This window comes from Notechis scutatus, chromosome 3 (assembly GCF_049901735.1).
Source record: "Notechis scutatus isolate UNSWTSFEM ecotype Mainland chromosome 3, rNotScu1.2, whole genome shotgun sequence".
Taxonomy (NCBI): Eukaryota; Metazoa; Chordata; class Lepidosauria; order Squamata; family Elapidae; genus Notechis; species Notechis scutatus.
The window spans coordinates 186,714,461-186,738,458 of NC_142011.1; the positions used below are offsets into that span (position 1 = coordinate 186,714,461).

General features: G+C 36.3%; 1 protein-coding gene across 2 annotated transcripts; it reads right to left on the bottom strand.

Moving 5' to 3' along the window:
- Positions 1 to 23,534, bottom strand: AZIN1 (antizyme inhibitor 1). 2 transcript variants are annotated; one of them, XM_026690104.2, is made up of 12 exons: positions 23,215 to 23,534; positions 16,642 to 16,779; positions 13,987 to 14,185; positions 13,630 to 13,803; positions 13,293 to 13,465; positions 11,537 to 11,671; positions 9,853 to 9,934; positions 9,174 to 9,248; positions 7,412 to 7,574; positions 2,677 to 2,792; positions 2,315 to 2,529; positions 1 to 1,716 (listed from the first exon to the last, which is right to left on the bottom strand). In XM_026690104.2, exons 3-12 carry the CDS (start codon positions 14,086 to 14,088, stop codon positions 1,605 to 1,607), a joined length of 1,347 nt encoding a protein of 448 aa, XP_026545889.1. In that variant the 5' UTR covers positions 14,089 to 14,185; positions 16,642 to 16,779; positions 23,215 to 23,534; the 3' UTR covers positions 1 to 1,604. The 2 variants fall into 2 exon arrangements, with proteins under 2 accessions (XP_026545889.1, XP_026545893.1); XM_026690108.2 differs by lacking the exon at positions 23,215 to 23,534 and adding an exon at positions 22,687 to 23,043.
- Positions 23,535 to 23,998: the final 464 nt, after the last annotated feature.

Consider the following 23,998-nt stretch of genomic DNA (forward strand, 5'->3'; position numbering starts at 1 on the left):
TTAATTTGCTATATATAAATCATTCAGTTTTATATTTGTGTTATTCCAAAACTGATATTACAATATTGTAAACAGAAGATAGGTTTTAGCATATAAATTCAAATATATACTAAGTTCAAACCAGTTTTTATGGCAAACTCTCAAATACAATACAGACATTTCCAAGGTGACTGTACCATTTACAACAGAGTTGGTTAAACTCACAATAGTTTAAAAACTTATAGCAGAGTCATGGGCATCATTAGAGACACTGGGGGAATTATGACAGTTTTCCCCTTTTTCCAGACTGACAGAACCCTGGCAGACATTGGATCAAAATGCTAGAAAGTGATTTGTCTTTTGCCTGAATTGGAAAACTGAATTAGTTTGTGTTTTTATTGTGCTTTAATGTCACAGCCATGGTCAGTGCTCAGGGTCACTTAGATTTAGCTGTAAAAACCATTCATGCAAGTGAAAAGCATCTCAAATATAGTACCTGTAATTTTAGATGTTCATGCTGTAGAGAACCATTTTCTATAATGATGTTCCTCTAGCAAACAGTGCATTTTAGCTCCACTAAATTGAGGCATAAACATTCTACCAATTGGCACTAATATAAAATGCATTTACACTTGGCAGCCCATTTTGCATCACCAAATTAGATATACAAATTCCACTTTGAAATTGACTTGGTACATTTCAAAAATAGCTACCAAGACCACTAGGTTAGTAAAATAAATTAAAATTAATCAAAGTATAGGAAGAGTCTAAGTAATAATGAGTAAAAGCTTCAATAATTTCTATGTTTACTGCTGTAGTTTCTTGAAATCTAATTATATCCTATTTTCAGAATTATAGTCTTGCTTTCAATATTCAAAAGAACAAAAGCTTAATCTTAAATCAAATTTTCAGAAAGCTCCCTACCTACACTTCAATTTTGAACTTAGTGTTATAAATTTAGTTTATTTTTTAGTCATGATTTAATGTTCTGCCAATTAAATCTAAAGTTTTTTCAATTTAACTTCCATGTTTTTGTACTTAAACTATCATTGTTGCTTAGACTTCTTCCCTGTGTTAGCTCCAGGGAACAGTAAAATCTACACAAAATTTTATTGCATTCATACAAGAGAGGGAACAAGGGTGAAATACAACAAATACTATGATGCAATTTTACATTTATTAAACTACAGTTCAAAGCACAAATTTACACATTCTAAATATACTAACATTGCTAACAAATTCACACTTGTTTCCCTTGATATTTCATATATCTGGGGAAAGACAACTTTACAAGACTTTCTAACAGAAATCCTTAGTATAAAAACTGTACTTGTATGTAAACTGTTTAACAGAGAACCCAAGTGATGGGTTTCCATCTCAACTAAGTCATCCATTTTGTTGCATATTTTGTTTAACTATTAAATGATCTGACATTTCGGGATGTTTATTATGTAAGCTTTACTCCCCCAGTGAATTTAGTTGTAGCTGGTTTGCCTGGTCCCAATTGATTTCAAGTTTCAATAATTCATTCAAGATTGTTCCACTTTTCTTTCACTCTGGAATGTTGTGACCAGACAAGATTATAGATGAGCAACTGCAAGGCTAAATGTAGCATTAGTGCCTGTTTAAACTGCAATAGAAAAGCCATCTTCAGAGCTCAGCTGAATGCAAGAAGGCACAAAGCAGAAATTCTTCATCAGCGTGTCAGAGATAAATCCAGCATCTTGCATCTCACACCTGAAGTGAAAATACAGACATTCAAGCAACAGCATTGTAATACAGCAGGGTAAACGTTCTTATTCAAAGAAATTTTGGAATATTCCAGTGATACTGTGTTCCAACTCTAAGAAGAATCATGCAAAATTGCAAAAAAACAAGCAAATATTTAATTATTTCCAGCCATTATGCCCAGAAGTCATTTTTATTATTTATTTGCTGTAGCATATAGAAATAATTTCCTTAAAAGGGTGGGGTTTTTTTTGTATCATTACTAAGTTGCTACTTGTTTCTTCTATGAGGCCAAAAAAGCTTATCTGTGAAAATGAATCATGTTTCAAACTGAATGGAAATGTAAAGAATACCACCCCCTCCCAATATAGCTTGCATTGTTCAAATGTACAAGGTCCTTACATTTCATCAAAGTCTATTTAATACGTGCCATGTATGTATGGGGGGAAAGGGATCCTGTCTAAAAATTGAAATATAATTGAGGAAACACATCAATTATGATTTAACTTTTGATATAACAATGTTAGAAATCTTTTATTCTCAAATAACAGAAATATACCTTCGTTTAATTTACCAGCAGCAGCACAATAACATAACGTAAGCTTACCAGTTACGGATTGACATTACATAGTAAATGGGTGGCCTCTGGAAATCATTAAAAGCAGGTTGTTCACCCAAAGAGCCAGAACCCATGTTGTCAAAGAGCAGCCAGTCTCCAATATTCAGCTCAGGGAGTAGACAGCTTTCCACAATATGATCAAGCTCATCACAGGATGGACCCCAAAGACTGCTTGCAAACAGAGGCTCATCTTCCTTGTATTTCTAAAGAAAAACAGTTCTGGCAGTTATGTATTACTCAGAACAGCAACTGTTGAGCAACTTACTTATGAGGAGCGCAAATGATAACAAAATGTAGTCCAAAGCAATATACCAAAGCCTTTAGCCTGTAGCATATAAGTATGCCCTTACCTTGTGAACCTCTGGAACAGTAGTCAAATTCTCAGATAGCTTTCTTCCAAAAGAACCATAAACACCATCATTCATGTAGTAAATGAAGGCTGGTTCATCGTTCTGCATTTTTTCCACTGTATAATAAGCAATCAAATACAAATTACACAGTAAATTTCAATTTATGGTGGTGCTTTGTTTTTAAATGCTATAGTTTTTCTATGAGTGCATGTTACAGGAGTATGAAAACAGTTAATAGATTTAGAAGAAAGAAGCATGAACTTAGCGAAATATATAAAAACATTTTACAACAAATGGTTAGGTAACGCATATAAAACTTATTGTTTGCTTAATACCATCTGATCACAAAGATGCAAATTACAATAGGTTGCTTTTTTTCAAGTGGTCATTTGTACATTTGCATTTATGGAGCTGCACCTACACAGATTCAGCATCAGAAACATCTGATATCAGATATTTAGGTAGGAGGCTAATGTGCTATGCACATTGCTAATTCTTGTGCCTCCCCACAATAGTATCCAAACTCTTTAGCTGCTGGTCAGGCTGGTCGGAAAAGGTACCTGCCAAGTGCAAGAAGTAAATGCACAGATAACTAGTTGAAGAAACGTAAGTAAGCAACTTCATCATCATCATCATATTTGCATCCTAATATAAGCAATTAGCAAGCTTACTCAATGTTGGGCAAGAAGAACTGAAAAAAGTACAGCTCTCCCTAACAGTGCGGCTACCTGTGTCTATATATTTATCAAATAATGTTCTATAAAAATGAATGGCTGAAATATTATGACTACTTTTCATAAGCCAATATATATAGGGAACACCATCAAAAGGAGACAGTACAATTCTGGTTGGCTTTTCCTAAAATGTAAGATTTCTAAGATTTCTAACTTGAATCCCTGCTTCTGGAAGACTACGTTGCAAAAATATCATAGGCACAACATAGCTAAATTAGTTGCTTTATTGCAGAAAACTAAGCTATAAAGACATGGAAAATATTGCCAAATGCAATACACAAAAATGAGGACATGTCTATGTTTCATTCCTTACAAAACTATTGCTCAGTGGAATGCACTCTTAGGAGCCTTGAAATGTCTATAATACAACAGAAAGAGATCTTGGATCCATTGGGTGGAATGCTGAGAAGAATTTGTAAGGTAAAAAGATTCAGAAAAGCAAAACATGGAAGAAAAATATCCACTGAAATATGTGACAATGCAGATTGAAAACAATCTCTGTCAATGGGAAAAAAGGTACTTTTTCCCTCTCAGGTTAAATTGCAATATAAAAAAGATTCTATGATTTTAAGTTATCTCATGCTAGAAAATGTCCACCTAGCTAATAAAAATACAGGTTTGAATCATGGTTAAGCCAAAGGAAATGCTTACTGATACACAGTGCCTCTTTCTCACTGAAAGGATGGAATCTGGCATTTTTATATAATTGTAGGGAAGAATACAAAGAAGGCAATCTGCTAAAGATGTTAACGAACTCCTTGGCTACGCAAAAGTTGATGCAAATAGGCTAGGACATAATACGAGAAATGGAACTAGAGAATGACAATTTAATGCCCATTTTCTTTATGGTGTTTCATAACTCTGAACATATAAGACTGATGAGATCATGGGTTGATTTGTTATTTCTTGAGATATCACAAGACCTATAAACAGGCATGTCTGCTAAGGCCTCCACTCCTGCCAAAACAGTTGTTACAACACTATCCTTATATTTTTGCATCTGTTACTTCAAGACATCTAAAAAACCCACATTCACTACTTTCTTCTTGTCCTCCAGTAAACATACTTCAAAAGTGGCCATTTTATCCCACAAATAAGAATGGTAAAGATTCAACATGTACAAAAAAAGGTCAGCTGCAACATAAATTTAGAGTACCGTGGCATCTGACTGTCTTCCCTGTCTATCAGTATGAAATGAGGACAGTTATACTGATAATCCTGCTTCCACTATAATTAGTAAGGAGGGAGTTCTGAAAAAATGACTATAATCACCCAAAACACTTTATTGAAAAAAAAATTATTATTTTTTGCCATAAGCTATTAAAAGAACTGCCAGAGCTTCTGGCGAGGGTCATGGCAAACTAGACATCCTGTAAGCATTTACAGTAAAAGCAGCAGCCAGACTGGTCCATGCAAGTCTTACCAGATAAAGGAGAAATTCTGAGATCGCCCACTTGCACTCCAGATAGCTGCATGAGTTGGTTTCTAGCTCATGTGGGGCAGCTAGGAGTTTGAGGGATTTGAACCAAGCTCACAGCCTATTGTGGAGCCCATTATGCAGACAGAAAGTTGAGCCAAACCTCATTTTTTAATCACTTTTGGATGCAATTGATTTACAGCTTAAAAAGGATTTTCTAAGCAGCAGGATACAATTCCATTTAGTGAATTCCAATAAAAGGGGCTTTAAGACTTAAAAACTCTTGGTAAAAGCTAGCAACAGTTATTGTAAAATATAACACAGGTAAAGGGGCAGTTGCTTTAAAAGATAATTTTGATGAAATTGCTTTTGAATAAATTTGGAATTAAGTTAGACAAACAAATCAGCCCTTTATGGGAATGGTTTTATTTACTATTGCTGAGTACAGGCAATTGGTGGGTTTTACAAAAGAGAAGATAAAGGTAATGTGAGTCAGACTGTTTTGTTGACTATTGGATTGTGAGGCTGATTTTAACCACAGAGTGCCATTAGAGAAGAAAGTATTAAGGGCACAGTAAGATGACAAACAGTTTGTGTTTTCCTCTCTCCTTGTTTGAGACACTTTTTGGATTACAATATTACAATGGCAACCAGAAAAGTGATGACAATGAAGATTGCTTGAACAAGTTGCTGAGATAGGAATTACACAGGATTTGTCACAGAAGATTATTAAATTGACTAAATCACTTGATACCAAACTGATTGCTTTTAAAACAAAATGGATGAAAGATTTGCAAAGATGAAAGACCCTGCAAAGTTATAATTGTACAGTAAGAAATAAACTTATAATTGTATTTATAACTGCTGTAAAGGAAAGTGGAGGCACATTCTTTTCTCTTTTTTTGCGCTTTTAGCTTTCTCATTTTGCCTTACTTTTATTAAGCTTATTTTTTAAAAAAATATCTTTAATAAAATTATATTTTAAAAAACCTGAAAAATCTGCAAGACAATATCAAGGATTTATGGAACCCTGAATATTTTCAATTACTGAATCATCCAGGCTGGTCAGCTGTATTTTCAGCCAAGGGCACTTGTCTTTTAGAGCAATTTCTCCTTAATAAAGGCAACTCTAATCTGAAGGAAACTGTGTTGAGTGCATATATAGTGGCATCTGATGAAAAAAAGGAAGGAGTATCAGATGATACAGAATCAGAATATTACTTTATGAGGATACATATGGGTCAGCTGAGGTCTCAGTAATTCCAAGGCAGTGACCACGAAGAAGACATAGGAGAACCTATTACAATAGGTACAGTTGTGATTTTAATGCTGCTGATCTTGACTTGAGCTACATGAAAAGTCACAGAGAGTAGACCAGATGAAGTGACAGCAACTGAACAATGCTTATCAAAGTAGTTGTGGATTTAATAAGGAACATGAAACTACACAAGTAATCAAATGTGGAGTATAAGGATGAGACACAATAGAAATCTTCACAGCAAAATCAAGAAGGCAGAAAACCAACCTAATGATATGAATGAGACCCCTAATTATAGATGAAAAAGATCCAAGCACCAGAGAAGACAACTTGAGACCACTGTTCAGTTAACTATGTAAGTGCTTCTTTTATTTTGCTCTGCTTCAGAAAGTGTTTGAAGAATCTTTCTGGGAACAGGCCAGTAAAAACTTGATAAATTGACATCAAGGCAACTGAAAGTTTCAAGGAATGCTGTTGAATCAGATGATCAGTTCCCATCTCTACCCATTCTAGAAGCAAGGGCAATAGAAGACCAGGCACATTAGCACACATATCACTTACAAAGAACATTTTCTTCCAAAGGAAAGGTCAAAGGCAGGAAAAGTGCTTAATTACCAGTGGGATTGCCTGACAAGGAATGACAAACAATTACTAGCTGGCAAAAGCTAGCTGTTGTATTTCAAAGACTTTTGAAAAGTGTTTGAGATGGTATAGTCCAAACAACTAGCAGAAGTTTTGCTAAGACTTCATTAATGCTGAAGAACAAAAAGGACAAAAGGGAAAGCGCAATAATTTGGCAGGGAGGAGAATATAAAGACAAAAGTAGGTAATAATTGTAAACAAACACAGATTTTTCTTCAACTGTGAAAAAAGATACAGAACAAATGAATTCAAAGCTTCAAAGTGATGTTATATGTATGATGCAAAGATGAAGAAAAAATATTTTACAAGGAAATATATTACAGTTTTAAAACTTTCAGCCTGAACTTTTTCCAAGTATGACCTAGTTTTTAAGCAACTAAAGAAAACAATTTAAGGACTGCTTTCTTATTAAGCTAACTAAATGGGCCCTTTGTTCTAACAATTACCTCTTACAAAGCTACTCCAAGAAATGTAGCTTTCTGGAAAACTTCCTATAGCTTGATTTTGTTATTTCTTTATAAATGCTTATTTTAAAATACTCTGTATAAACTCCTGTTAGACGTCTCTTAAAAAGAAAAACTTGAACAATCTAAAAGGGGAATCATATTTGAGTAGGATTCAGAATAGTGATTAGTCTCTTTACAGTTTTTACACCGATTTAAAAATTTGCTAAATTTTGCTTACATTTATTGAAAGGGTCACCAGATTGAACAGCTTTCTTTGCAAAAATATTAACTGCTAGAGTAAATGCTGAAGAAACATAATAACATCCAGGCTCTGCAATCACAGTTACACCAGATTCTTCAGGAAAGTAGGTACCAAGCAGCGGAATGATAACACGATTAATCTAAAAAATAGAATATGAACATTTGAAAATTCTCTGCTAAATTGGAACAATCACAACTTGATAAAATTGTGGAATCCCTGGTACTCTCTGAACTATAAGATAAAATACATTCACTCCCTGGTGGGAAATTAACTGAAGAAAATATGACTATCATAACTTACTCTTCATGAAGAAAACATGTATGAATGGTTATTAGTATTACAGCTGCATACTAGATAGATCCAGCATTTGAGGTGAAGAACATAGTTATGTGACACGGTTGTTGCTTAAGGCTGTGATTGATGACCAAGATTTTGACTGCTCCCTTCCAAGTTGTAGCCTAGAAATTGCACCAAAGGCATGCATGCTCAATAGAGTAACTTGCTGCTCCTCTATCTAGTCATTCTACACAACATTGTTTTAAAGAGATCTCAGAACAGCGCATGGCAGCTACCTTATACAATGTTCTTGCTATCAATGTTCTTGGCTATCAACCATTTTAGCCATATATAACTGGCAGTTCTTGACCCTGAGCAGTTTTAATAGCAAACTTACTATTCTTGGTTTTTTCCCCCCCCCAACAATCATATTATATAAACTTCTAGAATGATTTTCCAATCAGAATAAACCAAAGTTGGAGCCCATAAACAAACTGATTAAATATAATGGCTTCCCTTTCTGGCTTATTCTACCTGTAAACTGTTAATCACACCAGTTTCACATGTTGTAATGATGGAAAACAATGAAACTGCCTTTGAAATAAATGTGATACAAGCCAATGGGAAGTATTAAAACAGTATCACACAATTATTTATAAAAGCATACATTTTGTCATACTGCAGCAATTCTAAAAAAAGATTAAAACTGTGTAATTTTCTACAATTCTTTGGGTTTTTTTTAGCTGCAATAACCCACATAATTTTTTGAGTCCAACAATTATTGTCCACAACCAGATTTGTTTCCTTTTTGAAGGTGCCATAAAATTGGATTTTGCTCATACAAGACATAGCTTCAAGCCCCATTTCCCTGCAATGGTTCACCTACAATATAGGTTCAGAATCTTCATTACATTGAAAATATCTTAATGTTGCACATATACTGAATTCCAACTGAATCAGGGTTTGGGGCCTTATGGAAGCCAAGCATATACAACTATAATTGTAAAGGCTGCCTCAGTCCAGGTATTTATACAGATAGCTTTCCTGAAATGAGAACGTAAGCCCAATGTTAGGGTACAAAGGACTCGCTGTGCTCTTGGTAAGTATATCCAATATGTGGATGTTTCAAGTTCTAACCAAGCCAACCAACTGTATATAAATTGTTTATATTTTAATAATGACTGTTTTGTATTTTTAATAGTGACTTCTTTTTTACATATTATTTTATTTAACGGTTATATGTCCTCCAGAGTCACTTTGTATGCAAGGCCATACAATTTTGATAAATAAGCAGAGTCCATGCTGTACTGTAAGTGAAACTCCTATATTTATTGCTTGTTGCCAAAGAAACCTTATAGTTTACATTCATAGTACTGTAAACAGAAGTTTGAACTGAATAAAATGACAGGCAAATTCTATAAGAAAATAATCTCCTTTATTGGAAAAGGATCTAATTTCATACCTCTTCCAGATCAAGTTCATGATCGGTGAAACCACCACCAATGTTCAACATATTCAAGGTAAAGCCAAATTCTTCCTAAAATAGAAATGCAGGAAGTTTGCGGTTTATAACATATTATTCTTTTCAAATAATGTTTACTCTTCTATATACAACTTCTCAACTAAGTACCCTGTTCCATTGCTACAAGAATTTCTATAGTTTAAAATGAAACTAATATTGTAAATATTGTAGCTTGGATCCAACAAATGGCATGGGGAACTCTGGTCACAGCATACAGGTTTCTTATTTCCTACTGCAATCCTCTGTGCGCCCTGAAAACCATTTCTAAGGCTTGGAAAACTTCCTGAAAGATCTCATTTGTTAGCCCACTCACTTGAGAGGGACATGGGATATACTGCATTTTAATTCAAACATGGCAACAATTAAAATGAACAAGGAAAGAGGCCACAAAGGAAGCAAGCCATTCCTTACTTGTTCCCTTAAACATCTCTTGATATATTTTTTTCCGCAACACACTCAAAATGTCTCTGTTTTAGTTTGGACAAACCATGAGTTACTCAGTCCAGAATGGTACAGCCAATTTTCCAAACACATTTCCCACTCCGTACAGATTCCTAGCTTCTTGTATCAAGAAGATCTGAACTTACAGGTGCAAATACTCAAGTTTTAGTGTACTTACAGCCATATCAAATACACAACGAGCATCAGAAATAGCATCTTTGTATGCTTGAGATTCCATGGAAGGGTTTGACACGTGAAACCTTTTATAAAAAAAGAAAGAACTAGAAGTTACATGAGGTAACATTGCATTATTGTTACAAAAAAGTTTTAGCTTACATTAAGGTACAATGTACAAAAAATATTTTAATTTCTCAAATCCATCAAATTATGTAATAGCCAAAATATTAATAAAAAAGAATCTTGGGTAAACATAAGTTAAGAAATAATTAAACTAAGTATCAGTGTAGGTGATGTTTTCCAGTATTTTTTTCTCTCCACAATTCAGTTGGGCATTTCTTATTCTCTCACAATATGAAGAAATGATCTGGTACCTTTTCACAACTACTTTACAGATATGCTTAACTAATATAACTGATTTAATGATATATAATTTTCACAATGGTCAAGACTTTTTCTTTAAAAATTGCTTTTTTGGGAAATAAATATTCTTTTTTTTAACCATTTCCACTTAACAAAGCCATTCTTCTAAACTGCTAACAAAAATTGCTGAATTAAAATCAAGTTAATTTATTTTATCTTGCAAATAAATACGAAGATCAAGAGCTAACACATAGTATAGGTGATGAATTGCAAAGATTAAAAGCTTCATTAGCAAGATGCATGAAGAATGCTGAAGAATAATTGAACCTAAATGTTTTAATCCCGAATCTAATAGTTTGCAATTTTGCTTTAAATATTAACTAACTTTGAAGCAGAAACTTTATTTTGGTACCATGAATGCCTTCAATTTGCTGCTATATATAAAGTATATTTCTGTAAAATATTAGTATACGCAAAAAGCTATATGAGAAGTGATTCCTGCTATAAACGCTCATTTGCAAGAGTTTATCCTAGAATTATTGAGTCTATCATCTGCATCTCTACAACTGTCTGGTTTGGTTCTACAACCCAACAGGACAGACACAGACTTCAGAGGATAATTAGGACTGCGGAAAAAACAATTACTACCAACCTCCCTTCCATCGAGGACATGTATACTGCACGAATCAAAAAGAGGGCTGTGAAAATATTTACAGACCCCTCACATCCCGGACATAAACTGTTTCAACTCCTTCTCTCAAAAACGACGCTATAGAGCACTGCACACCAGAACAACTAGACACAAGAACAGTTTTCCCCCCGAAAGCCATCACTCTGCTAAACAATTAATTCCCTCAACACTGTCCAACTATTTACAAAGTCTGCACTACTATTACTATTAACCACCTCATCACTCCTTATCACTCATCCCCTCCCACTTGTGACTGTATGACTGTAACTTTGTCGCTTGTATCCTTACGATTTATATTGACTGTTTCCTAGTATGATTTGATTGCTTATTGTACCCTATGACTATCATTAAGTGTTGTACCTTATGAGTCTTGATGAATGTCTCTTTTCTTTTATGGATACTGAGATCATTTGCACCAAGACAAATTCCTTGTGTGTCCAATCACACTTGGCCAATAAAGAAATCTAATCTAATCTAATCTAATCTAGAAGGAATCTTATGTGCATTTTCGCAACATACACTGAAAGTTTTGGTCACCCTCACAGCCTTAATTTTAATTTTTCATGTATTCCTAATGCCTTTTCAATACAGATGACAGCAAGGAGTGGAGAAATATTACAGGTCTACTCACTTAACACCAACTATTTGGACATTCAGCTCCTTAGCACATTCCATTAGATGGCGACAATTCTTCAGGGTAGTGCCAAACTTCATAGTCATCTCTTCATCTCCATTTATGTCTTCTGTGGCAATATGAAGTAAGAGCCTAAGAGAAGGGGAAGATGATTGGAGCACAGTTGGTTTACAGCAGCATCAGCACATGTGAAGCCTGAAGACTGTCAGAAGCATGTTGATTATGATGTCATTACTCCAATTCTGTCGACGGATGAGTCATGGGAACCTAATAAAAACAATCCTGTACAGAGAGAAAACTACCAATTAGGGCCTAAAACATGGAGTCAGAAAAAACATTGGGGGGGTTGGAAATGCAGCTGCTAAAGACTGTTGTAGCAGAAAGTCTGTTGAATGCTGCAATGAAAAGCCATTACCTTAGTACAATCATAATCCAAATTCCTTTAAAAATATACATTAAATATGGTTCACTGCTGGATAGTGAAGCAAACTGAAGAAAGTATTTTATACATTTTCTTTAATTATGGACAAATATAAATGCTTACTTCTTTCACTAAAACCTAAATAAACTGATGGAAATTCAAATTTTCTATTCCTTCAGGTCTCTAAAATAAAAGATCTATTTGCAAACTGAGTATCAGTTAATAGGCAGAATTGCTCTTAGACATTGGAATAACATATTTATTGCTGCAGGTTTATCATAATCTTCTCCAAGAATTGGTGCATGTGTACCTCCAGAAATAATCATATTGTCTGTTTTCCCATTAACACAGCCTACATAAGTTACTACATAGGCAGTTTGCCAAATATAATTATTGGAGTATTATAATATCAGAATAGTGGTCAACAGCAAATACAGATTTATCCATAAATTCATGCAATCAAATATTGTCCACTATTCTTTTTAATTCAATTATTTGATCATAAAGTGCTATGCTTCAGTATCTATCAGTAACATGGGACAAAATAAAACATATCTGACATTTATAAATCATTACCCAATTACATGGCTATATTACAAGTATATTTTTATGCAGAACTTGAAATTAGAAAAAGAAATGTCTCTACTGCCGAACTCATTTTTTGATACTTTGAATAACAAAAGATACTTCCAGAACTGTAAACAACCAGAGCAAGGCAAGTTAGACAAGCAGGGGTGTTTTTTTTTTAATTACTATTTCTAATGATCACATGCTTACCTCTAAAAGGCTTATCTCTTTTAGATAATCCTTCTTTCATGCTGCTACTATCCCTGTAACCTAGAAGAAAGCTTGATGTGCAGCACCATAATTCTATCACACAGCATAGTGAGCCATTCTAGATTTGTACTTGATTTTCCCCTCTGAAACTTTCTGGATACTAAAGGGATCTTGAGGCAATTTTCACAGATGGTCATCTGATCAGAAATTTGATTCAAGCCAGAGTCCCAAGCAACATAGGGATATATACATATAATATAGATGTGTTTCTTATTCTTGACTGCCCACATAATCTTGACAGGAACAACTTCTGTGTCATGGAGTTTTAAGGTATGTTGATAAAGTACTATCAATAAAGATTAGTACTTTTTAAAAGTAATTCATAAAAAGAAAATGAATGGATCAAAAATTGCTAAATTCTTAATCATCCATTTTAAATTGAAAAATGTAAAGAGATGCATGTAAATAAATATTACTATGCAAGAAATACACTTTAGAAATGTATCTTTTTTTACTTGACTCCCACCACATTAAAATCAATAAATTTAAGCTTACTTCGCATTTGAATGGTTTCTAGCAATTTTCTTTAATTCTAATTCATTATCACATGTCAAGATGTTTACTCCAATTTTTGCTGCATATTTTATCTGAGAAGCTTGCTTGCAAGGACTGGTGAATATAATGTTTTCAGGAGAAACACCCAAGTCTTGAACCATTGCCATTTCAGTCTGAAATAGAAAACATATTGTTTTTAAATCACTTTTAAATCTTAGAAACAAAATTTTAAAAATCAATTGACTAAAAGTTAAGAATAAATTTTACATTTATGTCGGTGAGGGCAGCATTAACTAGAAATTTTAAGAGAATGAGAAGAGGAACTCTGAAGACTTACTTTATTTGAGCATGCAAACCCAGTTCCAAAAGCCGATAGTATCTCGAGTACACCAGGGGTGGAATTACATTTTAGGCTGTAAAACGGCTTTATTGGTGCCATCACATTCTGCCAGTGAATATGTTGCTTGATCAAGTTTCCCAGATCGCCAATAAAAAAACTATTTTTTCCAGTCTATAAAGGAAGCATTTTAATCTACAGTTAACAACGAGCAAACTTTAGTGAAAAGCCAATGAATTTAGAGAACATTTGTCGTTTTCTCTTAATTACTGCCTCAGAATTATGATTTACAAATATGTGTAAGATTTGTTTATGTAAAAGTAAATATAATGAAAATTGGATGTGAAAACAGCTTACAAGGGTATGTTCACAAATGTAGTTGTCAATGACATCTGCAATGTTCATTCCTTCATCCAGTATGCCAATGGAGTAGTTTGCATCCTCAAGAAATCCTTTCATCTCAGCCGTATTCCGCAAAGCCGACAGTCATAAACCAAGAAACACAAGGAACAGGCCACAAAGCCTTAGAGCTGGATCCTTAAAATTATGCAACAAACTGTTAAAAGAAAAATTCAGGCTCATTTTAGTTCGGGTTATAGATGGATAACTCCTTCATGTGAAAAACTACTGTTCTGAATAAAGATATTATAGATTCATGTAGCAAAAAAGGATTTAATATCTGTCGCTTCCAACTTTGTTATTCTATGTCTCTATCTTCTTCAATTTTTAGGCTGTAGAAAGAATAGCACATAAAGTAACTACCATACATACTGTTCCAAGTTCTCAAATAGCTATGTGCCTTCAAAGAAATAGGCATTTGAGTTAAGGAGGCATTGAGAAGTGTAACAAGGAACTTTAGAGCCAGGTGGTCAAGCTGTTAGCATCTCCTTAACTCAAATTGTAATTGTGTAGCCATAGTGTGAATCCAGGAAAACTTGCAGGTTGAGATTGACCAGTGCAATACATATGCCCACTCGTTTCAATCTACCTTAAAAATTCAAGTCCACTTGAGATGAATAAGTTCCACAGCTTTAGCTACCACTTTCCCAGTTTCCTAGCTTACTACTGAATGATGTAATCATCTCCAGTGGTTTTTGTTATACTATTTCTTCCAGAAATATAAAAGTCCTCTGCATTCACAATTAAAGAATTCAGATGCCAAACCCAGATAATAGCGATTCGACTATAACCACAATCATCCTACATAGTATCAATAGAAACAGTCTCTTTTTTATAGCATCAATGGAAGAGAAAGCTGAAAACATATTAATGGGACTTGAATATACAATCAGACAAGGCAATGGTAATTAATACTCTTTGCAGTAAATTAATATTTAATTGACTTTTCCCTCAATCAATTCAGAGTAGAACTTGAACAGAAACAATGTGGTAAGTCAACTCGAGCAGATATTAAATTTCCAGAATGATTAGCAAATATTAGCAATCAAATTATTCAAGACAACCTTGGGAAACTTTGCTATTGTAGTAGCAGGTATTTAGTTTTTGTTTGGACAAGAGGAGCCTGCACTAACATAATATGATTATTCAGTCTTACGAAACAAATAAGCCCTTATCTCATAGGATCTTACAACATGTTTCTTCTTGACAGTTTACCTGGATGTTAATGATTTAACAGAGATGTATCAAATATTTTGCAGACAAACTATTGTATAGAAAATTCTTTTTGTGTTTAATGTTGAATTTAAGGATTACAATCCACTTTAAAAATATGTCTTCAGATAATTTAGTAATAGAGCCAATTTGGTGACATTTTTATGGCATCAAGCTAGAAACATGGGAGACCATGACTTCTAGTCCCATTGTAGACAGGAAGCCAACTGGGTGACCTCAGGCTAGTCACTTTCTCTCAGCCCTAGCAAGAAGACAACGGCATACCATTTCCAAGAATAATTGCCATAAAAACTGCAGAGACTTGTCCAGGCAGTTTCCAAGATTGAGACATAACTAAATGAAAGAAAAGAAACTGGAGAGTTAGCTTGATTTAAGGCACCAGGCTAGAAGCGGAGTTCTAGTCCTGCCTTAGGTAAAGATTTCCACCATCCAGTTCAGGGGGTGGTGCTCATCTGTTTCTTAGCAAAGGGAGCGAGCATTTTCCAAACACATTTCTGTGGTCATATGGCCAGCATGACTATATGCAGAGGTGCATGAAATGCTATTACCTTCCCACTGAAGTGGTACCTAGTTATCTACTCACATTTACATGCTTTCAAACTGTTAGGTATGGGCAGAAGCTGGGGCAAGTAATGGGAGCTCACCCTGTTGCATGGTGTTCAGGCCTCGAACCTTGGCTGCCATCTTTCCAGGTGATAACCTCAGCATCTTTAACTGCCAAGCCACCACACCCCTACCTTACACATGAATCCAACTAGGCTACTATGGTCCAGCCACTTCCGCTCAGTCATCAGATGACAATAGCAAATTATTTCCAAGAATCTTGCAATGAAAACTGGCCAAGGCATTTGCTAGGAATCAGGAAAGTTGTCAGATCAGATCAAAATCTTATGTGTATGTATGTGCATTGTAACTCTACAGTAACTAAGAGACAATGAAGCAGGACTATAATTGTGTGGGCAGGAGAAAACCATGAACTCCACCATGCCTGATAGTACTAGCAAAAGATGGACCCTCATGGCATAGTCTCTGCCATGTGGGTCAGGAATTAGCAGCTGCAGCAGCCTCATGGCTTGAAGTTTTAGTGTTCTTTACTATTTTTAAACATTTTTTATTGTTTTTAATGTTTTAAAATATATTTTTAGTTTTTACTAGCAATATGTTTTGAATTGTAATATTAATAAAAATATACAGTCTTAGAAGACTGTTGATAAGGCTACAATACTACTAATTTTTGAATGCAGTTTTACTGAATTATGACCAGTTGGATTATATCAAAATTTGACAACAGAGAACAACATTAGCTGATCAACTTAAAAATAACATGTGGTTTATTGTTGTTCAGATAGCTGAGAAATCAGCTATGATTAACAGACTTACATGGACAAGTTAGGAGATGGAACCCTACTATCATCAGCTAGGTTCCCAAGGTGGCTCAGCGTTGAAGTCGAACTGTTCTCGATAAAGCACTTCTCCTAAACCCTCTGGATAGTTGTAAACTTGATCAGAGAGCTTGCCCTATGAAGAAAATATAGCCAAGTATTTATCATTAATTCACAAAACAAATATTCCCTTATGTTGATTCTAATACATTGGCATGCTATTTAATTAAAATTGTTCAATTCACAACAGTTTTCCAAGGCCCATTTTTCAAAAATAAATTTCAAACATCAGTATACAGCTTCACACATCTGGCCCAACAGCATGACATCTTCCCATTTCCTCACACAGCCCCCTATGTCATAAAAATAGCAGGAAACTTGAGTTTATCATCTGTTTCAAAATGTATGGTCTAAAGATATCTCCTAGATGTATGGGAAAAAACTAACACTGGTAAATACATTTTTGAGGTGAAACAAAGAACTGAGCAATAGTTTCTATTCTGAGTCATAAACATGTTTGTTTTTAATAAAAATTGACTTTTTAAAGACCAGTAAATAGGAGCACATTCTTGACCATATTGGTCATGTATGCAAATTCCACAAAGGACTAATTTATGGTGCAGGGTAACTAAATCCTGTGGATACCAAAATCCATCCAGCAAAATTGTGCAATTGGATATATTGGGGAGGGTATCTAAACTATCATAAAATGAAATATAGCACGATACACAGAGCTTAACTAAGCCTAAAATCACCAAGGTTCGATCAAACAATAACCTGTGTGAACATATTCAATGTTTGACTAATAAGCTTAATGAAAAATCTGACTAAGCAAGCAAGCAAGACTAACTTTTAAAAATTGATGGATAATAACTGGAAGTATATAAGAAGTGAGACCTAATAATTAAATCCACACAGACCACCATTTCACAGATGGAAGTGAAATGAATGTGACTGGCCATCCATTTTTGCACTTCCAACAGGTAAATTCCATATAGAAACTAGTTCAATCATTTTAGTGAGAGCAACTGTGAAGCAAAGTTAGGTTTATACAGCAGAATTCTTTCCTGTCTATAACCCATACACTGAAGCATTACTAACTAAAGCAGCTGCTATTTGTGTGAATCTTACTGGTGCAAGCTTTTACAGGATTTCAGCATAAGCCGACATAATAAATAAATTGTGCTTTGTGAATGGGACAAGATAAGCTAAATGCCAGAGGGTCTACTGCAATTCTGCTAAGATAGTGGTAGTGTACCTATCTACCTCTGCAATGTAATGATCGAACAGAAGGAATGGGCTGAAATCCCTCCCTCTGGTAGCAAATTATGTTCACACAAGCACCATAGGAATAGGAACACTAGCTGGAGGGATGATGTGAATGAAGGTTGGTCAGTGATATTACATAATTCTCTTTGTTATTCTATTTTCTATTTACCTCTCCCTTTTGTCTAATATTTTTCAGAATGCAGCCTACCAGTTTCCCTGAAAATAAGATTTATCGCCCCAAAAAGACTTAGCATGTTTTACACATATGCGCCAAATATAAGCCCTACCCCCTCAAATAAGCCCTATTTAAGAGCCTGCACATCCAACCAATAGTTCAATATGGGTCATGTACTTTGGCTGCTTCAAAATCTCCTAAGTTGTTTTCTTAGTTAATGGAATCCATAACAGAATTAACATACCATAACATACTTCTATCAAAAACTCAAATATCAAATCATATCATATGGTTGCGTAATTATTTACTTTTTGGATTGTGACTTCAATGTAGAATCTTTAAATGTCAAATATATCAATATATCAATATCTAGCAAAGAATTCTATAATATGTGTTACTATGGGCTTTTGTAATATTTTGTAAAAATTTACAATAATATTTTCTTCTGATCATACTTTTGTATAGTAGCTATTAGTAAAGCAATGACTAGATAAGTATATGAAATATATTTTATAAGTTTAAATATTGTTTTGATTATGTGTAATTTTTTTAGAAAAATAAAGTTCTCTTAAATATGAAATCCTTTTGACTAAATATTCTATCGTTGTGTTAAATGCCTACTTTAGGTATCATCCATTCAAGAACTTTTAATGCTCATTTATGAAACCAATACACAGGATTTTTTTAAAAAAATAATCAATTAAAAAAAAAGAATTATAAATCAGTTTACAAACTACAATTGTTGGATACACATAGCAGCCATACAAAAGTCATCTTGTCTTGTATCCATTTCATGTACATAAATATTACTACGTGTATTTGCAGTGCATCCTTTTCATGGCAAAGATAAACATGCAACAGAAATTATACAGTCTTCTCAAAATGAGTTAAATATTTCAAACATACAAGAATCTCTCTGTAGGCTCCTGTCAATATAGACAATTAGTGTATAGTTTCTAACACAAAGTGGGACTTTTTTTGTCTTTTTCAGTTGTGATTCGTATGCATTTATTATCAATAGAATAGTAAGAAGTTTTAGTATAACACCAAGATTCAGTACTTCCAAGAAGTTTATTAAGTAGTATTGTATGAAGAAAATACTTGAAAATGTCAAGTTATAACAAGATTTATACACAACCATGAAGCATTATTTGTGCATAACCACACTGTATGCTTAACTACTTACTATTAAAATTCATTGCCCAGATGTGCTAAAGTCAATAAATGTTTCAAAATGAATTACATGAATGTTACCTTCTCCTTTCAGTTCCATATTTAATTCCTTTAATATTTGTTTTTCACAGCAACCCTGAAACTTACTATTGTTAGCAAAAGGGCTATTTTTTATCATGTTCTATATAATTAAGCTGGTTTCTTAAATGTATTGTCTTTCTTCCTTCATTCCAAGTCATGATTAAGAAAGCAAGTAATATTTGAATTAACAATCTGTACTAGAAGAAAATTTTAAGTTAAAGGTAAAGCTTACCTTTAGAGAAAAAAACAAATCAAAAATAGAATAATCAATTTTTGTTATCTTCCCAGATGGTTCAACTGGCTTGATATTATTAAAATCCCTAACAGAAGATCTATTGTGTGCAATAAATCCTTCAATTTAATTAACCCAAATTTGTCACTTTGAGGCTTGCTCTGAGGTTTGTTATAGTTCATCAGCTGCCAGCTTCTCTATAGGTGGGATAGGTTAATATGCCTGTTGTATGATACAGAAGCTTCCTAGCTGTGCTATAAGTGGGCAAATGAAGAATGAAAGGGGACACCAATCCTACTGAGACATATGGGCTGGAGACATGTTATTTCACAAGCCATGTTTTACAAGCCATGGCAGCAACAGTACTGTTGACACCACAGGAAGTAAAGAACTGGGCAAGACCAGTCCAGACTGGAACAGACTCTCCTCCCCTTTCACCAAGATCATTCATTAGTCAGCTGTGTTAGAAGAACCCACCCACAAGACTTGATTAAAAACACTCCCAGCTGTTAACACACACATAATTTTCAAATGTTATCTACAGCACTGTGAAGAAGAAGCAAAAATCGGACAGCTAATGATACTGTTTCTTATGGGACTCCTATACATAAACCCAAGAACTGTGCTTCTTAATCTTTACCGGCATTAAAAAGCTAGGTTTCATTTTCATTTGAAATACATACAAATTGTACTTTCTTTCTAAAGGTGCTGAGTTCCAAACTTCATTTATACTTCCAGAGCATATACTTCCTATGTAAACTGATAATACAAGCATTAACAATATCAAATAAAGAATAGAAGGGCCACTCTGTGCAAGAACAATATGCCTTTCTCTCATGTGTTTAATATGAGTTCTGATGCATGTTCAATTAATAATCTGTAACAATTTTATTATACTGGGAAAGGGGGCAGAGTTAAGGTGCTTTCCACATCAGTTATTATAAATCAAGACTGCCAATTCTGATCAATATAAACAAGGTGTTAATTTTTATGTATTAATATTATGACCAAATTAAAGATCTTGTGACATTAAATAGCTTCATTATTTTTTCTCCAACCCCAGGGTAAAATGTTTGTCAAGTTGTATCATAACTGAGAAGCACTACAGTTATATTCATTTTATCTATCCAAATCTTTTCATAAATAGGTCAGACTAAAGAAATAACTTTGTAACAGCTAAACATATTCTTCCAATGTTTTCTAAAAGCTGCATTTTTTTTTTACAAGAAACCAATTGCAATTACCTGACAAGCACTAGGTAAGAAAGGAGGAATTCAGTGTATAAATTCTTGTTCCTGACTACAAAATAACTATGTTGGGCTTTAATCTTACCTTAGTTGTAAACAGTCATGCAAAAAAACAAAACCCAGTATTAATTCTGTATCCCCAAATTTGGATGTTTTCCTTTACATATGTTTAGTAATACCTAACTTATACTTCTGCTCACCTACAACTAAATCAGAGTTGGTTCTACTTATTCCAAAACAATTAAAGCAGAAAATGCTTGTTTACACTAAGAGTCCAAGTAGATTGATATAGTATCAATTCATATTACCTGAAGCAGCATGAATGGGTTTAAATTTTAAAGTTAGATTAATAGCATAGACCATTCAAAAGATAATTTGTATTTATTAAGCATTTTTAAAGAAACTGCTTGGCCAGCACTTTTCACAGTTGCAAAATCTGCCAAATTTTTGTATTTTCTTGCTTCTTCCCTATCCTCTCCTTTTTGCAGCAACAGATACAAACAGCATTGGAAGGGCCCTTGGAGATGTTCTAGTCCAACCCTCTGTTCAAGCAAGAGACCCTGTATCATTCCAGATTAGCAGCTATCTTCCTAAAAATCCCAAAAAACTGAAGACATTCTTTGATGTCACTTTGGCTTATTGTAATACTGTGGATTTCTGACCAACAGAACTGCTGTAAATTTTGTACAGATAGAAGCATTTTTTATGTACCGAATCTCTTTGATATGACACAAACATCCCCAACAATTAGGGTGGAAAATACATGGATCTCTAATAGTTTTTGGTCATGAAATAACATTGTTAAGGGGCTTGTTTTATTTATTTTTAGTAAACTAAAGGTTAGGATCCAAGGAAGGCTCTGATATTAATGCCACTCATTCTGATGTAAAGGAGAGTACTGGTGAAATTGGTGTCACTTTATGCTGTCAACTGTCATAATATCCACTTGATACCCTAATGAAGGACAATTACATGTCAAAGAGTGGATAGGAGATGCTGGTGCCTGAATTATGTCAAAACTATTTTTCCAGGCAAAGACCCTCTTCACCTTTCCATTGTAGTTTAATTCCCACACTTCAGTCAGCCAAAATATGCAATTTAGTAACACACTAATCTGTGACAGGATCACCAACTCTTCATTTCCAGTATCAGAAACAGAATTCAGAGAATCCTCAACGTTCACAAGGGGAAGAAGAAGCCTTATTTTGGTGCCAACCAACAACCATAAACCAGTCTAGCTTGAGCTCAACCTTCCCGTCCACGCACATCGAGGAGGTGGGAAGAAAGCTTTGGCATGTTACCAGCGGTCGTTCCCTGTCACAAAATGGGCTCCTCAGTGTCCTGAGCCCAATCTCCCCAATCCACCCAGAGGAAGACCTCCCGACAAAATCACGTTCCCGGGCTTAGGAGAGGACCACGCCGGCTTCGCAGGGCAACCAGGGATCTTCCTCCTAGCCTGACAACGCCCACCCACCCGACCCCGGTCGTCTCCACTCGCCTCCCCCTTCAGTGACAACAGGCTAAACGGCTGTTGCTCCTTCAGCCTTTCCCTGCGAAGTGACCCAGTTCTGAGGCAGCCGCACAAGCGGCGGCGGCGGCAGCAGCTTCCCACTCCCTTCCACAGGAATCCGCCATGTTAGCTGAGCCGCCGCCGCCGCCACCGAGCCCTTCCACTATGTCCTCCGCCGGGCGCTACTCCTGGATTCCCGCTTCTCGGATCCCCTTCGATTCTTCCCCTCAAATGCCCGGCGCCGGAGCAGACCAGGCGTCCGCCCCGCCGCAGACAGCGGTCCTTCTCCGCCCACGCGAGCGTCCGCCATGTTAGAACAGAAGCCGCTTCTCTCCCTCCGACACAGGCATACGCACCGCCGACCTCTCGGGCGCTTTCCCCCCGCTTCGGAAGTAAGGAGGAACTGCCGAGGCGCAAGGAGATGCACCCCCAAACGGCGCGAAGCACCCGCGCTCCCCATCCTCAGACACCAACTGGGACGGGATGCCCAGCAGCCAGCCAGCCGTACAGAGCCGCTGTGCTCCGCTTCTAGCGTGTTAAAATGCCTCCTCGGAAGAGGGCGACCAAGGCACGACCGCCTCCCCGCGTCTAGTCTAGGCTTGGTCGGCGGGGGAGGCTCTTCCTCCCGAGAACTTCGCGCCGATGTCACAGGGCAGCCCCTCTACGATGCTCCCCAGAAGGTGGGTGTCCCCCTCCCACTCCACAACACCTGTGAGATATGCCAGCACCCACGCACACACACACACACACGCGCCGCGTCGAAGGTTCCTTCCCTTTCCCGCCGCCTTTGGAGTGCAAGTTTCAGTCCCCGAGGGGCCTCCTCCCCTCCAGGGTACCCACCCCGCTTCATCTAGAAATCAGGCCCCGAATAATCGCATACTCACGTGAGACAACGGCCCGAAAGATTTGGTAAATCGTCTTCTCTTTTTAGGCGGAATTTTTAAAGAGTGATGTGGGAACCTACAGCAGAAATACAGGAGGCGGCAACGGCGCCTTCCAGGGCCATAGGCTGCGGGGGCGACCAGCGAAAGAGCGCAAATCTGCGCTGAGGCGGCGGAGCAGAAGCAGCTCGAAGAAGCGGCACCTCGCGGGAAAAAGGAGAGGAAAAATAGGAGGCGACGAGAGACCCGGGCGGCCAGAGAGACGGCGGGACGGCAACCAACACGAACACCGGGGAGCGGAACACCGCGAAAAGGCAGAAGAGGAAGAAAGGCCGCAGCGAGGCGGCATTTATATGGAAAGCCGGGCCAGAGGAGGGGCTCGGAGCCACGCGTCACAAGCGTGCGAGGAAGGAGGCGCCGCTTCCCCCGGAGCACCAAAGGCGCGCCTGCGCGCTTCCTCACCTCCTTCTCCTCCTCCTCCTCTCCCCCCCCCCGGCGCGAATTTCTCCGGCAAGAAAGACATTGCGCATGTGCCTCGGCGGGGCACAGAGGCGCAGTTTCTCTCAAAGGTTCGAACGGGTTGCGAAGGGTAGGAGAACTCGATTTAACTTCGCCAAGCGCGTCCTTGCCTTCTTCGAAGAGGTGACAGAGTCAGGGTCGAAGAAGAGTTGATATCCAGATCAGCACAAGATCTGGATATCGCTTTCCAGTTAGGAGATGCAAGTGAATCTTATTCCATGCGCTCTGCCTTGTTTTTACAAAAGCTTCGAAGCTGCCTGCTGATGGG

What these genes read in the sequence shown, in the direction of transcription:
- AZIN1 (XM_026690104.2), bottom strand. Translation starts at nt 14,088, where the DNA reads ATGAAAGGATTTCTTGAGGATGCAAACTACTCCATTGGCATACTGGAT. An exon ending in GTCCAAATAGTTGGTGTTAA is followed by an intron (nt 9,935 to 11,536) that starts GTGAGTAGACCT and finishes TTTTTATAAAAG; the next exon opens with GTTTCACGTGTCAAACCCTT. An exon ending in TGGTGACCCTTTCAATAAAT is followed by an intron (nt 2,793 to 7,411) that starts GTAAGCAAAATT and finishes CTTATTATACAG; the next exon opens with TGGAAAAAATGCAGAACGAT.